At 26.5% G+C, this 26,596-nt stretch overlaps 1 protein-coding gene across 1 annotated transcript in view; it reads left to right on the top strand.

Moving 5' to 3' along the window:
* The window catches only part of LOC112603683, a 145,059-nt gene that overhangs the window by 32,274 nt on the left and 86,189 nt on the right, over positions 1-26,596 (top strand). Inside the window, 2 exon segments of the mRNA XM_025352372.1 lie at positions 19,893-20,214; positions 20,217-20,476. Of these exon segments, the coding sequence (XP_025208157.1) occupies positions 19,993-20,214; positions 20,217-20,476 (482 nt within the window). The 5' untranslated portion in view covers positions 19,893-19,992.

Consider the following 26,596-nt stretch of genomic DNA (forward strand, 5'->3'; position numbering starts at 1 on the left):
AGATTGAAAAACTCAAAATACTATGCGATCACTAATAACTAATAATTAATTAATAAGAAATAATACGAGAATTTTTTACTACCCAAATAAAATTTCACATATTTTTTCAATTAAGTTATGTATTGTTACAAATATAAAGTCGCCACCTACTCACCTGCCATCGTTCACCACTCATAAATTTATTAATTATTAGATTTAAAATCATTGTACTTAAACATATGTGTAATAATAATAATATGTTATACGTATAATAAAGCTATAAGCAAATAATGTATTATTACTTCACTGCGGATTTATTGATAAAAAAATATATGTTAATTTTTTTACGCTTTTTGAATTTGGGATTAGTGTTATATCAAATCATATTTACCAATCACATCACAATGAGTATAATATACATACGTAATAACTCGTGGTCATAAGATAAAAAAATTAAACACTTGAATGTCGTTTGATCTCTTGTATAGTATAATATATTAATTGAAACTGGTTATATTATGTACTTTTATATTTATCTTATAACGAAAAAAAAAATTGATGAATATCGCAGTACAAGACTATAAAACATAACTAAGAGTCCTTGGCATTTCAGTAACCTAACGTATTGCAAAGCACGTACATAAACTTTTGTAAACCAAATTATAGGTACCTACATTTTTGACTTGCGTGTAACCGCATGCGAAAATATCGATTCAACGACTACCTCCAGTATTCAACCCTTCTGGGACATTCCATGTTGATTTTTGTTGTTTTAAACAAACGTGATTTATTTAACCTGTAAAATTGATTTTCCAGCATATTTACCTCATTCGTATCCGCCTCTATCACCTTTGATTTATTTAAAACTATTTATATATAGTTTCTACCAACTTTGCCCAAACAGTTAAACTGTAATAATGTCCGAGTAAATCCATTATGGTCGTTTTATTCACTTATAGAAAACATTTGGAAAAAGCATTATTTTCCTTAATAAGTTTTTATTTAAATATTATAACTCGATTACAAATTATTTAAATATGTTAATCTTAAATATAATTTATATTATCGTTTAATGAACATTGATCTGCTTACGAAAAAGATAAATTAATCATTGATATAATTTACCGTTATATATACGCATATGAAGATAAATTTATATTTTCATTGGTAATAATAATACTGTCTATGTTATGCTCTAATAAAGCATACAGTTGGTCAGTTTATTCGATAAATATTTTTATTTGCTGTAGAAATTGATAAATTTAATACTTCTTATTTAATGCTATATCGTAATAAGTCTTTAGCCGTTTAGCTAATATAATTTAAATTTTCAATAAGGTTTCTTCTTTTTATAATTCCTTTAGAATAATATAAGACTGCAGCAATGAAACACTTCAAAACTGACCTATTTATTTATAAGGCGTATTTTCAATTAATAAAAATTATATAATATTTTAATTACCTAGTTCTCTTTTTAAAAATAGAAAAAATAGATGTTTGAATTAAATTAATTGTTTACTTTAAGTCTGTAACAAGAAGACGCGATATTTTTTCTGTTTACAAAATGGGTCTTCAAAAAAATATTTGTTTAGTTTGGTAGGTATTAATTAATACTAAAATTAAATTATATAAATTATTTTATGAAACTATATAAATTCAATTAAGTTGGAATTATATTATTTACACTAATTAGTTATTTTAAAAGATATTAGAAACTACTTTTTTTATTTGATAATATTGTGGTTTATAGTATTCAATTAATTTATTTTGAAGTACAAACGTGTTTAGTTTTCAGTTAAATTTCTTAATAATTAAAGTATAAAATAATAAACAAACTAAATAAATGCAGTTGGTGATATACTTTTATTCGCTTATGTATTTATAGTGGTATTTCAAAAATATAAACGGCGAATTTATTCTATTTCCATAATATTATATTACACTTCAAGGAAAATTTGCTTATCGGGGAAAAATAAAGTATTTTTCTAATAAAAAAAAAAAAAAAGATAAAATATACATTTATAGTATATGAATAACGTATTCTTAGTTTTAGAGTAAGTAAATATTACATTATATTATATTCAAACTATCACTTAATATGTTAAATTCAAAGTTTTCTAAAATATTTATTTTTTATTTTTGATAGTTTAAAAAAAATGTTTTAATGCTATAAAATTAATCTTACAACTTATAACATGTTTAAGTCAAATAAATCAGTTTTTTATTATCATCTTTATAGAATCTAGTATCAATGTTTAATATAAAATATTCTGTAATTTAAAGAATGAAAAAAATTTTACTGTTTTAATTACATTGCTATAATGTCAGCATTATAGCTACATTTTATAATAAACGAGTAATTAAAACGATTATTACGGTATTTCATGCAATTTAAAATCCTTTAAACACAAATACAAAAATAATTAAATTATATCAACCAAAATAAACAATGCAAGAATGTAATTAGTATGGATAAATGAATAAAAATATAATATAAAGTATAAATGATAAAATAACTACCACAACTCAGTTCTGATATATAAAGTAAATACTAAACACTATCCGTGATGAATAATGTTGTATTTTATTTTGGTAAGATATTTAACTATTTAATTGTTAATTAATAACGTACTTATTACAGCTCAATCAACAAAAATTAAACGATTCATTTGTTTTCATTGATTGTGAAAAATATAGTTATTTTGATATTATTTTTATTATATAATAATATATCATTATTAATAAGATATACCCAATTAGATTAATAAGACACATTTAACACAATAATTCAGTAACACGTTTCACTATTCAACATATAATTTAAATAAAATTAAAAGAATAACCTAAAAAATTTTACTAAATAATTAATAAATATAAAAAAGTCAACAATTAAACACTACAGTCAGTTGAGTAAAGTTGGTAAAGAAATAACACGCTATGTAAACGATAATTCTCTCTGTATTATGAGACCTCGATATAGAGTTTCATGAACAAATTTGTTCGGAACTATGCGAAACGCATATTAAAATAATCGTTTAAGTTTCCAACTGAACATAACATTAAACGTCAGTTGGAAAAATACACAGTGTGATAATACACCGTATAGAGCGAAGGGTGAATACAAATTACAAAATGTACGTAATACATATAGTATAGGGTGACTATTTTGTTAAGTTATACAAATAATTTAGATCCTTCGGTTTTACAAGCATACGATGAATTATTTACAGAATTTTTAAAATAAAATATGAAAACGTTTTGTGAAAGTAAAACGTTAACCATATATTAGTAAACTGTAAAAAAAATGAATTTAAAGTATACGTAGGTAGGTACGCTTATATTTTTTATTTCACTTGTAGATACATACTCTAGAATTCATAATTTCTTATAGAATTATCCTCACTGTTGCTATTACCTATTTACTTATAAATATTTAATTTTTTTTTATTATTGTATGCAATTCTTGAATTAAATCTCTAAAATGATTTAAATTTATTTTCACATTTTCACTAGAGTCATAAAATAAAGACACATCAATTACAGATTTCAAATAAAATTAGAACTTTTAACGCTATCAAAAGCAATTCAAAACACTATTTTTTATCTTTTATATACATAGAAATTTTACTACCATAGTAAAATAATGAAAGATATCGTTTGTATTAAATACATTTTTAAAATATACAATATAATACGTAAAGAAGTATTTACCCAGTTTCGTTATCAAATATAATTATATATATACTAACACATTATTTACGTGTACAGAAACACAATTATAAACGGCTAGTTTTTTCCCAGGGGTGTCAGATACTATATTTTAGGTCATCTAAATGGAAAAATAATGCTGAGGGGTTTCGAATTTCACAGCAACTCAAAAGATATGGCCACCATAGGGCATTCCCCCGGAGAGCTTTAACGTGGTTAAGTACTTATTAAACAACTATATATAGTTCGAGTAGGCCGTAGACGAAACAATTTCTATCACCCTTCAGAACAGGGGTCTTTGAAACATACAAGTTATTATATACTATAAATGATTTGAGATTCGAGAACATTAGACATAACAGGAAAACCATAAAATTCGATCGGAATATACTGTGCAATATTCGTATGTTAAAAATTGAGTTTTAACAATATTTGTAGTCTTAGGCTAAGCGAAAAAACGTATATCCACATAATATATATGATATATTATATCTAATTTGTTTTGAAAGTTACTTTTTGCGCATTTTAATCACTAATCCATATAAATTCAACTAGTAGAAACTTAGTATATAACTTTTAGTTTGTACAAAACATATTATGAGGTATTTAAATATTAAGTATACATTATACGTGTGGATAATTGATTACTATTTGCAAAAACCAAATATATATTAATTTTAGATATTATATTAGAAACATGTTAGTTTTATATATTTTTATCGATTTAGTTTTTTTTCTAAATTAATTGCAACTATTATAATTTTATAGTATTTTTAAACTATAGGCAATATATGTGAAGTGTCTATACTAAATATACGTACAGAATATAGATATACATAATATATAGATAAATATTATGTTATACAACCAATAAATACTAACATATTACTTAAACTATAAATGACAGGTGACAGCTGTCATAAATAAAATATAAATACTAAATTACAGTGCGAGTTCATCTGACAAACAGCCAGTTTTTATTTTCCAATCGTATTTATCGTACAACGTATTCACTGAAATATATAACAATATTTCGAATTGCATAACACTATACTAAGCGTGAGCGCCAAGAATATTTTAAAGATGCGCAGTATAACATTATAACCCACGTAATGCAATATTAGACAAGTCGGCCTAAGAAGCCACTGTATCTCCTCTCTCCACAAAAATAAATCTACTAACCTCATACAAAACTTTCAAAAACATACATCACAAAATAATGGAAGAATGGCAGAAATTTTGTTTAAACCTACTATTCTCCAACAAACTAAGAAATGTGAAATTGTATGTTTAAAAACTTAAATACCCCTCTAACATTAAAAGAAGAGAGGAAGTAATTATTACTCGACCTAAATTAAACTACTCGTATTTATCTCATGCTTATCTCTTACTAAAAGAACCAGAACTAGTATGTAATACATGCAACGAAATACTAACAATAAAATATAGGTACATACGTAGTTATCTATTACAACAAATACATTGAAGCCCGCAAAATCCTCAAAAACCCCCCTCACACTTCACCAAGCACTCAACGAAGAAAACACGGCCGCAATCATTATACTTTTCTAGATTATAAACTTAAGCCACAAATTATAAATTCTTTAAAACATTTTAATACCTGTATATAGATTTAAAGTTAATTTAAGCTAAAAACCTTTGTTTTTGAAGCCTTAACAAATTTATAAAAATAATAATAAATATATAATATTACTACATTGTATATGTACCGCAATAATAAAAGTAATTAATTTCTTGTGCTTTCGAAAGCACCATCGTTTTAAGAAAATACCTTGAGAAAATCCATTCACATGACACTTTTGAAATGTTATATTATGCTACAACAATATCATCTATCTATATTATTGTCTCAAAAGAAATTTCATATATTTTTACTCAAATATTTTACTGATTAAAATATTTAGTATGATTATAATGTTTTGAATTTATAACCTTGCAGAGTGCCTTTTTATGTAAATGAGCACGGATTCATGAACAATGTCTGGGAGTGTATTTTTATTGAAAGAAAGACAATATATATATTATATGAGAAGTTACTGATAGAAGTACAGATATTGTATAGGGTGCTGGGCTACTCATCTTTCTTAGTGTACCCAAGCGCAATCCAGTATTGTGTTATTATTTTAAATTTGAAAACCATGATAAATCATCGCATTCATAGGAATTCCACAATTCTAAGTGAAGCGTTTGGTTCATCAAAAATGATCAGGGTTTTGTTATAAAACTAACATGGTCGTAAATTCCATTAGGTTTTACTACTCTTTTTTAATGCCGTTATTTTTTGTAGATATTATACTGTTTATATAGATCAACCATTCTTATCAATTACAGATGAAGTTAACTATAATCTTTTAACTTTTTTTTTTTCATATTCTCAAAATTTTTACTTAGATTTAATTTTTTATTAGGTTTATACTACACGTTAATTATTGGTTCTTGATAGTTTTTTTGATTGAAACCTAATATAATATGATGAACATGAAAACTTATTTGTACTAAAGTATGAAATATGTTTATTAAAATGTTTATATCATTGTTTATATTTTATTCTGCATCAAGTTTTACAAATTTATTATTTTTCTATGAATTTTATTAAATAAGAATAAAACGAAGTATTTATTACGCATTCTTGTATATTATGAAAATGGTACCTTAACAACACATGTTACAATTATGAATAAATAATGAATATAAACTCTTTTTAAATAATACATGTTCATAGTATTGAGTGAGAGACCAGTAATTTAAAATAATAGAATACGTTATATTTTTTAATAACTATAATTAAATAACTATTATATTATAGAAATGAATTGAATAACATTTTAAAAGTAAAAAAAAAAAATTGCAAATTATTAAATTTAACAGTAGGTACTAAACCTTTACTTAATATCACACAAAGAATTTCAATAAAATTAATATAATATGTTATATTTATTAACAACGTTTAATTAATTAAATAACAGCTATTCATTTCAGCTCACATATTGTAAATAACGTATTACCTGTTTCTAAAACAGTAAATTGTAACAAATTTACACTTTTATAATATTCAATTTAATACTCGTTCATTTTGTAGTTGTACATTTTATGCTGTTATTTTTTCTTATATTACGGTTATTTTATTAACAGACTAATAATAATACAAAATTAGATATTGGTGCATACTATAATGAATTAATTTATTCTATTCCGGTACTTTAAAAACTAAAATTACCTATATTAATATACACTACCTATAACTTAGAAGTTTCTAAATTTCTTTAAATTATATTTTAAAAATAATTTACACTTAAAATATTATGAAAGTAATATTTTTTACGACTCGTGTACGCCAGTCGGGAGTCCGTTTATTGTTTAACATATTTATTACATTATTTTTCCTACATTTTTGACATTTTAATATTTTTGATATTTAAATGCCACGTAACATTTTGGAATCCTTTTTTTACAAAAAATTATTAATTTAATTAGTTTAATATATATACCATTCAATCTAGATCAGTATTTACAACTCACAGTATAGTTAGTAGATAAATATTATATTTACTTTACAGTATAGGACATAGGTATACATAATATAATATATAAAATATTATTATTATTATTATTATTATTTACTCAAACGCAGGAGAGGCTATGGTTTTATAAAAATATTATCATTGCATTTGGATGCGTGGTTATAACTTAACGTAAGACAATAATATTAATCGAGTAATTTTAGTAGATAAAATATTGTTTTCATAAAGATTATCATTGGTGTTGATTTCAAGCTTTTTTTCGTTTTATTATACAACATGTCGTTTTGCACGAGGCTTCTATAAACCGCAGCCAATCGAGTTGGTTACCTGTATTGCAGCAATTTTCCAACTGGACTGCGAACGCGTGTACGCAAAACGAACGAAATACTATTGAAAAAACAAACACGTTTGCTGTGGTAGTTGATGACAATATCGATCGTATTACTAATATTTTGTTCATACAAATCCGCATCCAACGTGCCATCAACCGCTGCACTTCTACGGCGTGTCCGTAATACAAAAACGAAATTAGCGAAGCTTTCTACTAATGACAATAATATGATAATGATAAAACGACGTCGATGTTAAAAGATTAAACCATGAAGTCAGTATATACTTTTCAAAAAAAAAAAAAATCTTAATACGAACAGAATATTATTATAGTATGATTTATAATATATATATATCGTGATAGATTCAATATGTGTAGTTATTGTGTATCTAATGTGCAACTGTTTAGGATCGTATCTTATTTTTTAAAATTTTTTTTTTTGAAGCCTCGAACATCGAAAATATTCCTACTTTAATCGGATAATGGTTACGAATGCGAAAACAATGATACCATGATAATAAATGCGTCTTAGATGTTACGAAAGATGATCTAAAGATTGTCCTCTGCGGCAAATAGCTAAACTAGCAAAATCGAGAAAGTGTACAACGTCCTTCTCGTCAATTTAGAATTGTTATAAACTATATAAGCCAGGTGATTGTGGTCTAAATCAAAAATGGAAAATTGGAAAACTAGCGAATATATCAATCATATCATCTCATATCACGATTTTCAATCAACCGTCTAAATTATATTATTTCTGCGATATTTTATGTGCCTATATAATAAAAAATAATATTGTCGACTGCTATTGTGATTAATAAATATGAGGAGTGTGTACCGGAACGCTTTACACGTCATTATTATAATTTTCGTTGGGGATTTAAAACAATCAGAAACGTGTATCATCAATTTCAAAAATTATTGCGGAATAGTATAATATGTCACATTATTATTATATTATTATTATGTTGCAAATGGTATGGTGAGCAATGGGCTATTAAAAGAGCCGTTAACCACTTCTGTATATGTGTATAAATTATAATATGTGTACGTATATACAATGACTATATTACACTATTCTGTCCTGCCCAAGTCACTAACACGCATCGCCTGCACCGTACATTGGCCAGTCCCAATATTTGTGATTTATCGCGTGACCACAACAGACATTTTGTTTTTCACTTTTCCATCTGTTCAGATAAAAAGCTCGTCGAATCGGATAACAGCATCGATGGTACATGTTTAAAATATATGTGTTGAATATTCAAAACATTGTTTTATTTCACGTGGTCATCGTGGGTTACATTTCTATGTTATAATACCTTAGTGTGAACGATAAAGTTGCAGAGGTGTATTACAGAGCGCATGGTGTGGTAGAAAACCAAGTTTGTCAAAATCTCGATCGAAACGATATTAGTTTTTCAATTGAACGTGTATATTATTTTGGAAAACATGATATAAGTTTATATATATATATAAAATTTAATGGTAGAATAGACTATTAAGACCAAAAAATATGCTCTCTTCGACATTTTGAAAAGCAATAATGGTACCTATATTATTTGTTATTATGAGTTTATTATGATATAGGCTCTCAATGCTACACACCTCTCTATACTATAAGGTAGCCATTGAGTATTTTATTGTTAAATTTTATAGTATAACGGTACTTTGTCCGATTCTGATATACTATTTTCAGCTCGTTTGTTAAAATCTGCGTGTTTACAAGTATTGGTTGACGTTTTACTGGTTTTAGTACAATTTTTTTTTATAATAATATTATTATAAAATATAGATTAATACCTATAGCGATAACATCCCCATAAACATAGGTCAATACATGTATTAAAAATAATAATTATGTATAATTATTGTACTAAATAGTATTATGCATTTCAGTGCGAGAGGGTAAGCATCTGCCCGACCCACATCAATACATCACGCGAGTTTAGCCGCGCGTGTGTCGAATTGTTGTTTTTTTTTCTTTCATATTATATTTTGCTCGTAATAACAATATTATGTTACCTACATACATCAAACCGTGTAGGACAAACGACACGACATAGAAATACAAAGACAAAATGATCAAAATAATGCACGTGATAAAATATAATTATACATATCGAGTTTTGAACAAACACGCTCACTCATACTACTTACGTAGAAAATGCAAAAATGGAAAGTCTGAAATCATGCGCACATCACCTGCTCGTTGCGTTAATAATAGCGTATGACGTGCAATGGCGTACAACACAGTAATATTACATATTAATGATGTGGCGCGGTCGTTTTCAAACGAACGTCACACAACCGATGTCACTGGTACGACACGAATGCGAAACGTCTGGTCGTAAAACATGTATACTTTGTATAGTTACTCATTAATATCATTATAAAGTTTGCAATATTTATAACCTAACCACTATACGTTATTATATAGGTATACATAATCGATCTATGCAGCTTTAAGTTTTGAATTAAATCAATATTACCCGCCGAGAGAGATCGATCTTACCAAATTATGTAAATTTGATTTATATTACACCATTTATATCCATCGAAAAAAATAAATTGAAATGGATAATATGTATGTACACATTTGTCAATCTTATCCTTAAGTCTTTAGTTGATATGTTAAAAAAAACTACACTATATATTATACTATTTATCGCAACGTTTTTTACTTATCTGTGCATGTTTAATTAATACTAATAAATTTAAAAACAACAATTACAAATGCAATCATTACCTAATCAGTGGCGGGTAATATAAAGAAAAGTAACCAAATCATTTTGTCTTTGACATTACTCAAGTTACTTTGATTTACTTGATCTTACCCAAATAATGTCAACATTACCAGCAAATCAGGTATGATCCATTTACCCGTAACATGATATACTCGTACAATATTATTATGTATAGGAAGGACTGACAATAATATATTTGTTATTGACTGATCCTATGATATAAATTATAACATGTATAATATATGCAATAATTAAATTTCGGAATCATTGTATTAATAGATAACAATTATTACATTGTTGAATATTTAAGTATAATATATGTGAGTGCCGAGTGGTATCTATGATATAGTGGCATTCTCATACCAATTTCTACAATTTCCAATTAATTTTTAGGAAAAGAGCACTAATTTAATACATATTAAACATAATATTTATTTATTTATTCTATAGGATAAAAAATTTGGCTAAAAAAAATATCATGAGGTGAATATACATAATTTTTTCATACATCATTTCTGACGAGTAACTGTGCATATTCTATACAGTCTAAATTTGATTAAACAACGTAGTTCATATGTTAATTTGTGACATTTATTTGAAATTGATCGGATGGAGCCAGAAAATAATATGGCTAATTTTAAAGGTGTAATAACATTTATTTCATACATTAATTAATTTTTAAATTATTAAAACAAAAAATGCATTTATTTGTGAACAATTTGCTGAGTATATACCCTGTTTTTAACCATTTTGATGTAAGTGGAGAGTATAACTTTATTATAATTTGGTGTCTTTATATAACATAAATATATTATATGCCTATGTACAAGGTTTACACTCGACGCATATATACATATTGTATGATTAAATTATTAATTTTAATTGGATCACCGACGAATACACCCGACGTAATAACTAGGGATAGACTAGAATACAAAGTGATAGGAATTCCCAAGAGTATGTATAGGAATTTATGGAAATCATATAGATATTGCACAAATTATAGTTTACCGATCATAAGGCTAAATAATAGTGTATTGCATTTTATTATTAAAATTTTTTGATAAGTTTTCATTTATTATATTACTTAAAACTATAAAAACAATAAATTATATTTTTAGTAGGATATTTGTTATTGTATATCATGCATTTGTATTGGAATCGATGGTAAACTGTAAAGTAAAGACTACTGTGAAGCGTTAAATGTAGAAAATAATACATTTATGTAATAATAATTTTTATAATCTTCCAAAATCGTAAAACGATAATATCTATTGGTTTAGCTTTGTACACAAGAAAATATATAACTAACGAATAGCAAGCATGGTATAACAATATTGTGAAACGTTGCGAGCTCCAAATCCGAATTCGGCCGCCAACAACACATCCGTACAATAAAATAAAATATCGATGGCCATAGAATAATAATAATAATAATAATATAACCGAATCTATCTGTAAATATTATCATATGGCTATACGCCAAAGTATAATAATTTACACTTTACAGGGTGCAGATATATATTTATCGCTTTAACCAGAAAAAAACATATTGTATACAAATATTAAATCAAGATTTTACTATGTTTATTTTAAATTATTTAAAATACAAATATAGTACAATTTAATTTTTAAAACGATAAAATTTAATCGTATCATATTCAAATGAGATATCGCCTATAATTCACAATAAAATAATTAGGTATTTCTATATTTATTGGATTAAAGTATTAGTATTAAAAGAACATTTAGAACGATTGAATATGAGTATGCATTAACTTTACCTGATAAAATACCTTCAACTATATCCATGATTTCTATTGTACACAAGGTTGAAGGTTATATTATATATTGTCAAATACGATTCAAACCTGCATACGTTATGTACACACATCAGTGTAGAATCTTAAAAATTCAATCTGTGCGATTTGTTTTTTTCCCACCTTTAATCGATTATGTTATTATTCTTGACGTTCTGTGTAAGCAACAACAACGACCAATGTTGACACTGTATTACCCATGTCTAAACGAAAAGGGTTTGTTAGAGGTCTAAGAAAAATCAATAACACGCGTTTAAACTGTATAAAAAGCTTCCGGTGTCTAACCGTTTATATAATAATCCTGTTAAATTGCAAATTCCGTATACCTAATGAGATACAACGTTTAACTAATATAGTTATTTACCACTTTTGTTCGTTGACTAAATATTTTATACGACCCTTAACATTCCACTACACAGCTCAGTTTCAAATAGACAAATATGTTTATTGTGCATTTACTGTTCAGAGTTTAGTTTATAACTTTATTATTTATAATATGATAATATAAACTATCCAGCTACCTACATTCTATTATCATATTGACATGCATACTACAATAATTAATTGTTAATTATTAATTCAATAAAACAATAATTTATTGTTTGAATTCTACATTTCTATAGCGTATAGAATTTTAAGTCCTCGTATAAGTCTGCAATATTACTACCAACTACTTAAGTTATAATAACGATAAAATATCTTATAATTGTATATAATAATAATAATGTCATCTAATTGACTATTTTATATTAAAATCTTTTAAAATATTAATTCAACAAAAATATATTTCATAATAAAAACTATTTTTTTGTTATATCATTGTAATAAATATAATCAGAGAAAAAGATGTCTGGGTAATAAAAACTTTGTCAATTATGGTCAATGAACTTTTACGAGTCCATAGAAAAGTTTTATTTTTATTGCATTACTGCATTATTTCAAAAATGTACATGTACATTACATATTGTAAATGAAAAATTGAATAGTTGTAAATACGAATGATTTTACGTAGAAAAAATGTTACTATCAAAGTGAATTATACTTATAAGATAAAACAAAAGAAAGTCATTGTAATAATAGGTAGGTATCATTAACAAACAACATTAATATTTAATACCACTATTAATAAATATTGTAGAGTATATAATAAAAAACAAAACGATTCATTGTAAAAATAACATATTTAAACGCTAAAATCTTAGTTAAACTATTAAAAAGCATACTATCATGTATAAAGATAGTTGAAATACTTCAACTCAAATTTCAAAACATATTGTAAACCAACGAATCAATAATTTATTATACCATACATGATACACAATATTACTACCTATGTATATTTTACAATTGTATATCAAATATTTTGTTGGTGCACTCCTAAATTTTGTCATTTTATGATCAATTTAAACAAATTGACATATTATAAATTCGTCCAAAAATGATGTATAACCAAATAGGAAAATATTTTAAATGTCATGCAAATAAGCCTTGTTTCAATACCACGTTAGTGGGTACACCATTTTAACCCTTTAATTTCTAACAAGTTAATGTGGAATTGTATATGTAATTAATTTTTTATGCAATTAATATTTATGTGTATAACCATGGCAACAACCATAAAGTTTTGATATTACTAATAAAAAAACCCGTCAACAAATATCCGTATAATATACTAATTAATTTAAAGTCAAAAAGTTTTTTTTTGATTAATAATAAATTATTACACGAAGTAAACATCTTAACTCACATATTTCCGTGATTTATTTTTCATTTTTAAAATTATATTTTGTATGTTCACGCTACGTTATATTTATAATGGTTGTAGGTACCTATTTAATTCAATCCAAGTATAGTGTAGGTAAATTACCAACTAATCTTGATTAAAAAATAATTTAAATTTAAAGTCCGTAATAATTAATAACTAATTATATACTAATAGTATTATTTTTTTTTTAATGATAAAATTGTATCTATTGCCTGAAGGTCTATGTTTTAAAATGTCGTTTAAGATAATACTTAAAAAATAATAATAATAATAATAATAATAATAATATAATAATACTTATTAACAATATTATGCTCATTATTGTCCCGTTTTATTTTTATATATAAATATGTCTATTAGTTAGTGTTATTACCTGGTTTTTATCAATACAGTTTTTAGAGTAATAAACCAAGAACTTATTAAAGAATATGATATTACTATTAATGTTGTTTGACTTTAAAACTATATTTAACTCATAATAAACATTATATGTTAATCTTTCTACTTAAATTATGATTTCCAAGAAAACAGATAATATACTGATAAGCCTTATTAATTATTATGACTTTTAGAAGTATAAAAATTTCTAATATGATATAATTTTATTATAGTTAACTAAAATACTAAGTAGGTAGTGTATAAACAGTGTTATGTTGAGATAATTCTGCTGAAATGATTTATTATAAACTACTAATTATACATAATTTTTAGGAAATAAAAAACAATTGTTAAAATTTCAACAAAACTAGATTACTATTATTTTATATCATGTACCAATATACAATGAAATATTTAAGCTTGTATAATATTAACCAAATTTGTTTGAATGTTGAACATCTGCCACAAATATATTACCTATTTAATGATTGAAAAAACTTATTAATTTTACTTAAAATTCCAATTAAATAATGTTAAGAAGCGAAAAAGTTTAACAAATAATAAATATCGTAAATATCATTAAAATAAATTGGAAATTTGTCTATACCTTCATTCATAACTTATAAGTTAATTAATTGTATTTGTACACTCTTTCAAAATTATGATTGGCACAATTTGGTTAATATTTCAGATTTAGTCCGGTTATACTTTCATAATATTTATTGCGACAGGCAGTAACTCAACATGAGATCCTTATCATTTAATTTAACTGAAATTACTGATGCTTCAAGTGCAACTGCTTTTTAATGAAATACGAATGAATCAACTTAAATAGCGTATACGGCTTTTGGTTAAACCCAATTATTTTCAGGCACCATACATGCATAATGAACAATGAACAAACTTAGAATTTATACTTAAATTAATATGATTATATTTATAAATTATGTTACCGCATTGTCCGAAGAGAAGCAAGGCTAAAGGATTTAAGATTTAAAGTCCCTATTTACATTTTTTTTTTTCAATTTAATAGACATTTATATACAAATCTCGTTAATAAGTTTAATTAAATTAACGCCTGTAGCCTAAAGAAATCCCTGCAACAAAGTAAATACTGTCTATAGGTATGTATTTTCGACATTGAAAATAACAGTGATTTTAATATCTCGTTACTTAATGGAGTCCCATCTCAAAATACGGTATTGTAATACACTCCTGTACATTAATCATATAGCGTATATATAGCTTATTAATCATATATCTATTTCGTCTATATTACTATACTAAATTTATTCATAAACAAATAAGTAATAACTAATAATGCATGAACGTTTTAATTTATTTGGTATATATTTTACAGTTTCTTTAAAAAAACTAAACATATCAGCAGACATTATTACCACCAAGTTTCAACAACTACAATATCTATTCATATTACTGTTATACTTTTTTGTATTTTAATGAAATAATATAATAATAATGATAGGTTTAGAACCTTTTAACCTTTGATTTCAACTGTTGAACAATATGTAATATACACATTCCCTAACAAGTAACATGTCTAATATAAAATCACTCCTAATGCATATTACACAAGCACGCATCCAGGTTTGTCTCAACCTGTAATAATATCCATCCTTGTCATTTTAGACGCCCATCATAACACGTTTTTGATATCATAAAATTTTACCGATCTCTTTATATACGAGTATATTATATATATATATATTAAAATACGTATCATATTTTTCAGCTGCACCCAACTCATGTGAACCTTATTTACACAATTTATTGTCTTCCACATAGTATTCTTTATATATAACATATAACAATTTCATAACATAATTGTGATACGCTAAATAGTAAATATACTTCAGCTGACCTTCATGACGATAATATTATAGGTGTTGTGTTGTTCATCTGAAGTGAATCAACGAACACCATATGATTTCTCCAACCGACACAATCTGTAAACAAATGTGTTATTTCGTTATCATATTTTATTCATCATATAATTTTTAAAAAACTAGCGATTTGATCTTCCTTTACGATAATCATTATAAACTTTAGTCATAATCACGCAAAACTATCAAAATACGCGTTGAACTTTTAAGTTGTGGAAAAAAATGTTAAAAATAACCCTTTCGTATTTATCGATAATTATGAGATTAAATAGATAAAAATTTGTACATGAAATATTAAATGTTTAAATATTCATAAGTTCGTTATAAAACATGTTTAAAGTGCACCAGAAACAAAACATAATGAGACTATAAAAAAATTAAATAATTTTAATATATAATTTTTTTAGAATAAAACTATTAATTACAATTAATGTTGTAGTAATTATAAAATATAAAACATCATACTGTGAATCTCAATATTTACTAATTAACTGTCCATCACTCTGTCAACAAAGAAATAAATTTAAGTTCTTTTTTTATCTCTTGAGATTAACAATTTCCTCGATTTTGCTATTTTAGTCGACGATATAATTATCATTAAGGTATATCTACTTAAGTTTATACAAGAATCGGGTTTAAAAATGTATAAGAGTGAAAGCCTTATGATGTTTTTTTTCCTGCCTGACTAATATTACAATGTAAAATATAATTAATATTTATCGAAATATTATTATAATTTTATACTTAAAATTTCATTTAAGGGGAAAAAATATATTAAGATCAATAATATAAAGTATTATAATACTGCGTACTTTCACATAATAAGCTTGTTGTTTAAGTCAATATGTTTTAATCAACAAACTTACAAATTGTATTCATTGCGCGTAGATTTATTTAAACTTTCAGCTTTTATCTAGTGGTGACTTGTATGCATAATATATGAACGATTGTACAATCATCTTATCCCTTATACGAAAAAAAAAGGTTTATTCATCACATTTTCTATACTTTTTAGTAGGTACTTATACTGAAAAAGAACGAAAAATCTTTAAAAAAAAATATGATTTTTTGTGATACAGTAAATCGTGATCTATAAATAATCACGGATAATAATAACAGTCTCGATTCCATACCGTTGACTTTAAATATACATATTACATACATGCATATATATTACGTACATACCTACATGGCTACAAAGATTGATATGCATAATATAACACGATGCAATGGAGTTACGGATCTATAATATTCTGGGAATAAACAAGTATTTTAATAGTTGAACAACCATATTCTAGTCTAAACCTAACCTTACGGTATCCGTCTGATTATACATATGTATATATTTTATTAGTTGGCCATAATTATATTGCCGTAATCGTTATTATTTTATGTGTATATTGTGTTGAGATACCCATGACTAACCATTTCTTACTTAGTGCACCCAATTAATAATATATTCATTATAGGAGAATAAAATAGTTGACCAAAATCAGTAGTTCATTGTGCCTATTTTTACCTAATCGCATTTCATTTCGCACGTAGAAGTCTTCATTATAATATTTATTACTTCCAACGGTTCCATCAATTCATGCTTAGTTATAAATCTGTGCAAACTTATGATTAGGTCATCAATTCAGGAAGAATTTTCGATTTATTTAATAGAGATCAGCATTTGAGAGTTCAATACCAGTATCTTTTTAATCTAAATGAAAGATTTTCAGGAATTTATTTAATGGGTAAAGTAGGCGCTAGTAGATTCATGTGGTTAATTAATTTGGTGTGGAATTTTTAATAATAGTTTTTAGCTGTGATAGAAACTTTATAGATTTTTAAGTCTATGTATAGAGAGAGATTTGAGGCGTACTCTATAGGAGGTCACTAATTTTAATGACATAAATATTTTTATTTTAATTAAAAATACTGTAAATTCTAGTTGAGCCTGGTTTTACATACTCTTCATATTAATAATATGAAATATGAAATAGAACCATTTGCAAGGATGTATTCAGAAATTTTTCCAGTGGGAAGGGGTTCATAATCTGTATTATGTATATTAAATATTTACTGAATTTATGTTTTGACATTTAGTTGAAAATAAAACAAAAAAGATTTAATCTTATTTTATTAAAATTTAAAATATATGATCAAATAAACAAAATTCCTTTGACATCTTATCATCTTACACTTTATTTAATAAAAAAATTCGACGTTTTTGTCATAGTCTGCTGAACGAAAGTAAATTATTATGATAATATTTTGAATTTACACAAATGTTGTATAAATGTTGTTAATAGTCGTCGACCAGCATAGATAAAGGTTGTTGTCAATCAATAACAATCAATTATTAATACCATAATATTTTATATGGATATGATATGAAACAGTAGATAGTAAATTTAATAAATTGAAGTTTTAGCCATTTATAACTGAAAATATTTATGTGAGTATTAAAAAAACATAGTTACCTATTATAAACATTTATTAAATATTTAAGGAATTTTATAGAGAGATCCCTGTCCGGATCCCTAAACCTCCCCACAAGTACAACATTGACCATATGATAACATATTTCGTAGAAAAGTGAATTATATAATAAATATAGATATTTTTTCCATAAATACAGCCGTTTGATTGATGTTTCAACACTCAAAACTTTCCTTTAACTACACTAATGTGCTTTAGGCAAAAATAAAATATTTGTATGAATAAAATTAGTATTAAATTAATAGTTCAAATATAAAACATTTAAACTAAGTATAACTTTATAACATTTTAGGTTGTTTCTCATTTTTGTTATAGTCAAATGAAAAATATATTTTTTTCTTTAAAGAAATTAACACAATTTTTATATATAGTTTCATGATAAAAGTTTATGCTAAGAGTGAAAATATAATATTGATACACATAACAGCAGAAGACACCCATTTGTGGCGTTGCCTTAACATGAAAATTAATTAGTTTAATTTGATAAAAAGAAAAAAATACATAATTTATAATTTATAACATTGATTATTATTGAAATAATACTGTAATACCTAGTCTCATAAGATTTAATTTGGAAAGTTTCTTTCCTGGCCTACGGATTGTTATATAGTAGGTCTCTGCACCATTTTCGCTTAAAGCGACAAGGAGGGTTTCCGGTGATATGTATTGTAGCTAAATTCCTTATGAGTGGATTTGGATTAGAGTTTAAGCGTAAGTGGAAACGTTTGTAATAACTTTTTGCTTCTTATTTTGGTGATTTCATACGTATTAAGGGGATTTTATAATTTTTCTCAGTGTTATGTTTTGGAAACTTTGTATTTTATTTAAATTGGATATTTTCGCAGTAAAAAAAAAAAATAACAAAAATATGTTCGAAATTTTAATTTAAAATTTTAGTTTTAATAATTTGCTTAATAATCGTATTATTCTAAAATCATCTATATGGCTAGGCTACAATGTTTATTTAACATGTATTTTATTTATTACTGAAATAAAAACAAGTATTACATAAGCTGACAAAACAAAAAACAAAAAACAAAAAAAAATGATTAGCTTAATTATTAATGTCATTAATTAATTAATTTTTTTAATTTATAAATGTATCTATATTATAATCTTGAAATAATATTTTAATGATCAAAGTGCTCGTGTTAAAAGACATCCTCATCCCTACCCAAGACAAAATCATTTGACTGTCACTGATTTTTCTTATGTACTTTTTTGCTTGTAGGCAAAAACGTCACAACAGAGAGCGGTACGCGCCAAAGCAACAACATCAACACCAACAACAAAACTAACAAAAGTGTCGTCGTATCGCCGCGGGACGGACGATGATCGTCGGCGAAGGTGGAGAAGAACAGCCGGAAAGCGGGGCCGGCGACGGCGGCGGCGGCGGCGTCGGTGGACGGGACGCAGCCGTCAATTACAAGACAAGGAAGCGGCCGGTGGACGCCACGGCGGTGTACACGATAACCGGCGGCGACACGAACCAGCTCCAGGACGTGCCACCGCCGTGGTCGTCAGAGTGCGCGCTGCCCGCCGCCGTCTTGGATTCGGGAACGGGCCGCAGAGGCGCAGGCCGCGGACGTGGACGTGCGGCGGCGGCGCGGCCGGCGGCGTGTCGAGCCTGACCCGGAGCAGGACGTTCACGAGCAACGAACGGGGCCATATCGTCACTTTGTGGCAGCCGTACGAGTGCCGGTCGTCCAGTAACTCGCTGAACGACGACGGCGACGTGGCCGTCTGGCTGAGCGCCACCGGCCGGTACGAGCCGCTGTCCAGCCGGTCGTCGCTCAGCCTGTCCACCATACCCAGGTGAGCGTCTTGCGCAACGTCGTGTTTGCGTTTTATTATTATATCATAACACAATATAATATAACGACGATTGGTATCTGCGGGTTACCAGCGCCGGCTGCATGTGCAACCTGCGTTAACGCCGATTCAACGCCTCCGGTATGATATACGAGACTTACCGCGAATCGTAGCGGTCGGGTAAGACGGTAACCGCGATCGCGACGAATACCGCGAACGGTTGACCGAATTAAAGTACGCAGTCGACGGCCGACGTGCCGGTACGATCAATCCGCGCGCGAACGATACGTTTCGCAGACACGTACGCCCTCAGCCGTATGCAGTGGCGTGACCGAGGGGGGGGGTTTGTAACCTTCCCATTGGTTTTTATTTAATTATTTTAATGTTTTCAATTATTCAGTAAATTAGCGATCAAAACGAAAAGACTGTGGTTAGTGTAGTGATGAAGTTCGAATACTTTTACGTTATGCGAATAAAATAGTTTTCAATATTTTGAATGACCTTTTTGCTTTCTAAGTTCTGACCCGCTACGATTTTCAGTTGTCCATCCCTGGTATATATATATATACCTAAACCTTAACCTCCCTCCTTCCCCATTCAATACTTTTTCAAGACTATTTCCGTGTTCCTTTAAATATAGTACCGCGAGATTTCATCGCACTACCCAGGGTCATACAGTAAATGTTATGTTATTATTATTTATTACAATAATAAACGGTTTTAGAACAATATTGGTCACCGTGAAAAAATGTATGTGGATAATTGAATAATTGACCAGCAAGTTAATTTTTTCCCGTTGTTCATTTTCCACCATAAAAAAAAATAAAAATATTAGTTTCTATTTTCCTCTAAAATTTTTTTTGGACTAAAAATTATAATAAACCAGTGTTATAGTGTGTTGTGTATCGAATTGTAAAGCAAGAGTAAGAGACTAGAATCACAATATATGCGTTTTATCAGTTGTCGATTTCATTCTAGTCTTGAATCCACGATTTGAACGGTGAAATTTCTATTCACCTGCTGTCTAATATTTTTTTTCTTTTTAAAAAGTATTTGTTTGTAACCAAAACATCCTATAATTATAAAAAATAAATTGTTATAACTTAAAATTATCATTATTGTTTATTTATCAGTTATTATTGTTATAATAATAACTTATTACTAATAAATAAAAATTAGTTTTTTTTAAACTTAAAATCGATTAAAACTCATATTTTATCCTTATTCTGATTATAAATTTTAGTCTCTATTGGAAATTTTCAATAAAATATATAATATATTTAAAAAAAAATTGTCCTCGGCAAACATTTTCTGTTTGTGTAAAATTATGACAGGCGCCAATTGTAAGTATACCTACAACGATTTTGCGTGGGGACCAATAATTTGGACAATTATTAACCGATGTCCATTATGTTCGATTACCATAATATATTATCCTTGATTATTGAAAGTCAATAATTTCAAATACTATATGATAATATTAGACCATTGGGTAATACATAAATAAATGGCCATCACTTTCAATATTTGATACCACAATATTCCACTAACTTTTTGTTTTATTTTTAAAAAAATGATTAAATCAAAAAAAAATAAATATAGACTATTTTTCTCCATTTAACATTTTACTCCATTATCAAAATGAAAAATTCCACTCTCTTATTAATTTGAATAGTCGGTATCTATCATTTTCCTACCAAAACTATTGTTATATATAATTATAAATACATATAATATATGCATTATTTGTATTTTGTATATATAAATAAATATCAAATTAAAATTTAAAATAATTATGATACAACTTAATGAAATATTAATTTTTGTAATGATTTGGAAATAAAATAACATCTAATTGAAAAAATTAAATAACAATTTTACAACAATAAATATCGTAATTTTCTTAATACCAATAAATTATTAAAATTACAAGTGTTGTATTAAATTAGGGGTAACCAGATGTCTCGTTTAAAATGAAATTAGCCCTTTTTAAATCATTATGTTCCGCTGTCACAAAAAATTTAAAACGGAACATTTTTCATCCCGTTTTTAGAAGGTGGTCTCATTTTAATCCTATTTTTTTCGTATATTGACCATATTATAACATTGTATTTTAAAAATAAATTAATGTATGAAACAAATCATAAACAGTTTTATAACTAAAGTTATAAATAACAGATAAAAGTTTTCGTGAAACGAGGATCGAGAGCTGATGCCTATGAACAATTAACGATTAAACTAACGATAAGCACGAGACAGAAAAATGGTGTAATATATTTAAAACGCTAGAAACAAAAAGCATTTCCGTCAAAAATGTCTCAACAGTTTTTGAATTATTGGTTATTTTTGCAACAAATGCATCTGTAGGAAAAATATTGTCAATAATAAATGCACTGTGAACAAATATAAAAAACCCGTTTTAATATCGTACCATTAAATCAATAATTATCGCAAAAAAAAGCATTTAAAAAATTTAATTTCACAGTTTTATGAATTTTTTTAAAGCACCTAAAATTGTTAAATTCAATAAGTTTTTCAGAAAAATATGAAGAAAAGTGGAAAGTTAATAATAATGATGTAATTTTTCTAGTTTTTGTTAAGAATAAATATATTAGTTTTGAAATCCAATATTTTGTTGTTTAATGATAATAAAAAAAAATATATTCCTAAACATTTGAACATTTCAATTATTTAGGTTAGATTAGTTAACTAAAAAAGGTTAAATTAATAAGAGAACAATAATTGTTTATAATATGATATAGATTTGGACTTTTATACTCTACAGTTGTGTGTGCGTATGTACATAGGAAGGTTTATTTGGAGGGGGAGTAACAATAGTCCTGTTTTTTTATTTACTTAGAACGATCACTCTATGTTAAATATTTATGTATAAGAATATAAATGAAATACTATATATTATAATTTCATATTTAACATTAATTTACAAAAATAAGATAAATAATAATTTTATTATTTAAAAAACGAATGGGTATAAGTATCGCAAATGATTTAAATATTTGGAATAATATAAATATATTTCTTATCTAGAAAAATTTGTGAAGAAATAAGAAAAATAATTTTTTTTAATAACAAAGAATGATGGGAAAACGAGATCCCTCCTTAAATGAATTTTTGACTCGAAAATAACACGATACCGCTGTAATGAGTGGATATGTGAAAACCCGTTCGTCGGAAGTCAAGTTAGAGGACCACAATAAATGGAAGTTTTTTAAATTAACACATGAACAGTGCATGTTATAATATTTATACATAAAATGTATAATAACTTATACGTGTCATGAATCGTGATAACAAATGATCGTTCCCCGTATTACACGCCCGATAATACTAACACGCGATTATTACGGTTATTAGGTACTTTAAAGCTATAGGTACCTTAAATTATCTATAGAACTTTATGATTAAAACCATTAAATATAATACCAGTGTGAAATTGCACTGAAATATATGTATATATATAAATATATTACACAAAATAATAATGTATGATACAGGAGTTGAACACATAGGTGTAGTATTCATGCGGGTATGTTTAGATTTAGAAGCAACGTTAAATCATTGAACTTCAAAAATCAATTTTTTATACAAACTACGACTTGAGTATTTATTTGTTTACACTTTTTTTTCAATTTTCTCAAAACTACAAGGCTCGTGTAATATAATATTGTGATCTGTTTGAAGTGTAGTAGTAGTGCTGCATTTCAGCGTAGGTACCGCATTAAAAGTTATGAGATATTTTTACTATCAGAAAAAGTGTCTTCAGGAAAAAAACTCTTGGGTCTAATAAACGCGAATCCGTGATGCAGATTTATTTATACATAGGGACGAAAACGATATTTCTCGTAAATCATAACACTGAACACGTGTAATACACTGCAATAGAATTACACTTATTGCTACAACGGATAAGTCCTTACAGTCTATTTCATTACTACCTAAAGGCTTAAATATACTTGAATATATTGCTTTTACTGGAGTAAACCTACCTACTCAGGTTTATTACCACTTCTGAATTGTATTATGATATTTATGATATTCGCAAAAATGTTGGGTATTACTTAAACAAAGATAGATATTAGATATCATACATTTTTCACCTATCCAATTCATGGTCGAAAATATTTTTTATGATTAATTTTCCAAGTGTTCAACTTTATTCTTACAGATTTATATAGTTATAAATAAAATAAACGAAGCAATGATTATATACAATAATATATCATAATATTATAAATTATTGTGTACTTGAAATCTTCATATGGTTCACTGCTATAGTTACAAGACTATTTTACCAAGCGTTTTCTTTATAATTTATACATTTTTTATAATATTCATACATTTTTAATACTTCAATTGGGATAGGGAATGCGTAATCAGTCGAAGCTGATTTACTATTTTTTTTTTATATTTTGAAAGCACCCTTACAAAGTATTTTTATTAAGACGCAGGATGACATTATTTTTCAATTTAAATTTATTTTGTTAACTTTTCTCAATAATATTTGATTGAATAATTATTTAATTGAAGATTACTTGTTTAGAGGAAGGTGGTACGTAGTATTTAAATTATTGTAATAGGCAAATACAAAGTACAATTAATTCCAAACAATAGTCATATATACCCAGAGACATAATAAACTGGCTATCCCCACAAAAATCTTGTGAGCAATATAGATGCCATTGTGCAACTTACCTCGACGTGGTGGCCAAAACGTAATCTTCGAGAAATGGGCCATTTGGTTTGTCATACTGGTGTAAACGATAAGACTTGAATACATTATATACATAGATACAAGCATATCAATAGTCTCATTTCACCGGAATTTCGCAGTAATGCACACTACTCTATTATTACGAACAAGCATGAAGTCTGTAAGGTTTTTAAAATCTCAGCTAAGGTTTTAAAAATTAATTTTTTTTAACTTTTTACAGTAACAGAAAAAAAGGGTTCAGTTCTAGATTTAGTAAATAATGGTTTATGTATAAATAAAATAAACAGACATAAAACAAGTGATACTACTGCAATTTATATAAAAAAAAAAAGCATTATATTATTCTATTAATATTTATATAATATTTTTTCTATTATAATAGTATTATTAATTTTTTTCTAAGCATTAATGATGAACATAATAAAATAAAATATAATTTATAAAACTCTAAAAATTCTATATCATCGGGATTCGGAGTGGTTTTTGGTATCTATGACTTTAAATTTCGATATTCTAAAGAAATGTAATAAGGGTTAGGTGATATAAATACGTTCCTTTATAAAGGTGGATGAAGTATGACCACTTCTAAAGATTGACCCACGAAAAATGTCACGGTCACCCGCTTGCAATAGCTTATAGCATACGGTAACGACGGCGATCGCGTCAATCAAGTGTACTGCATTCATATCTAAAGATCTTATACGGCAATCGTTTACAAACTGAAATTTTAGATTTACCTCTTCACTAGATTTCGCGGACGGATACATTTGCAGCGTATACGTGTTCGGAAAGTTTCCGCCAAAACTGATATCAAACTTTATCAAGATTCAGTAGTATGCTTTTTTTTTGTACACAATATATTGTTATATATATTTCCATGATATACATATTATATTTCATTGTGTTCACTCATCTTAGAAATCGGTCTCGAGACCCCATTCTACAATGGGTATGTGTGCACATGTTGTCACGATCACTTCAAAAATATGCATTCGGAATGAAAATTAATATAATATTATTATTATGATATAAAATTTTAAAAACCGAACATAACACTTAGCACGATAACGTTTTAAAATATGATAATAGCCTATGCATATAAGATCGTTTATACTATATTATAATATAATAGGGTCATAATTTATGAATAGATTTCTAATATCATATTATAACTTTACAAATCACCAGCTTAAAATTATTTATCTGTAAACCAAGTTTATATACGAGTATGCTTATTCCATACGAAAATATTATATTATATTATTAATAATTTTAAGAATCGCTAAACTTTACTATTTACTGATAATAAAAATAATGAACTTAATTATATTTAAGATATATATATATATAATACATGTTAATTATTTTAAAATAATTAAATTGAATAATCA

The sequence above is a fragment of the Melanaphis sacchari genome, unplaced genomic scaffold (genome assembly GCF_002803265.2).
Source record: "Melanaphis sacchari strain LSU unplaced genomic scaffold, SCAv2.0 Contig10_pilon_pilon, whole genome shotgun sequence".
Lineage (NCBI taxonomy): Eukaryota > Metazoa > Arthropoda > Insecta > Hemiptera > Aphididae > Melanaphis > Melanaphis sacchari.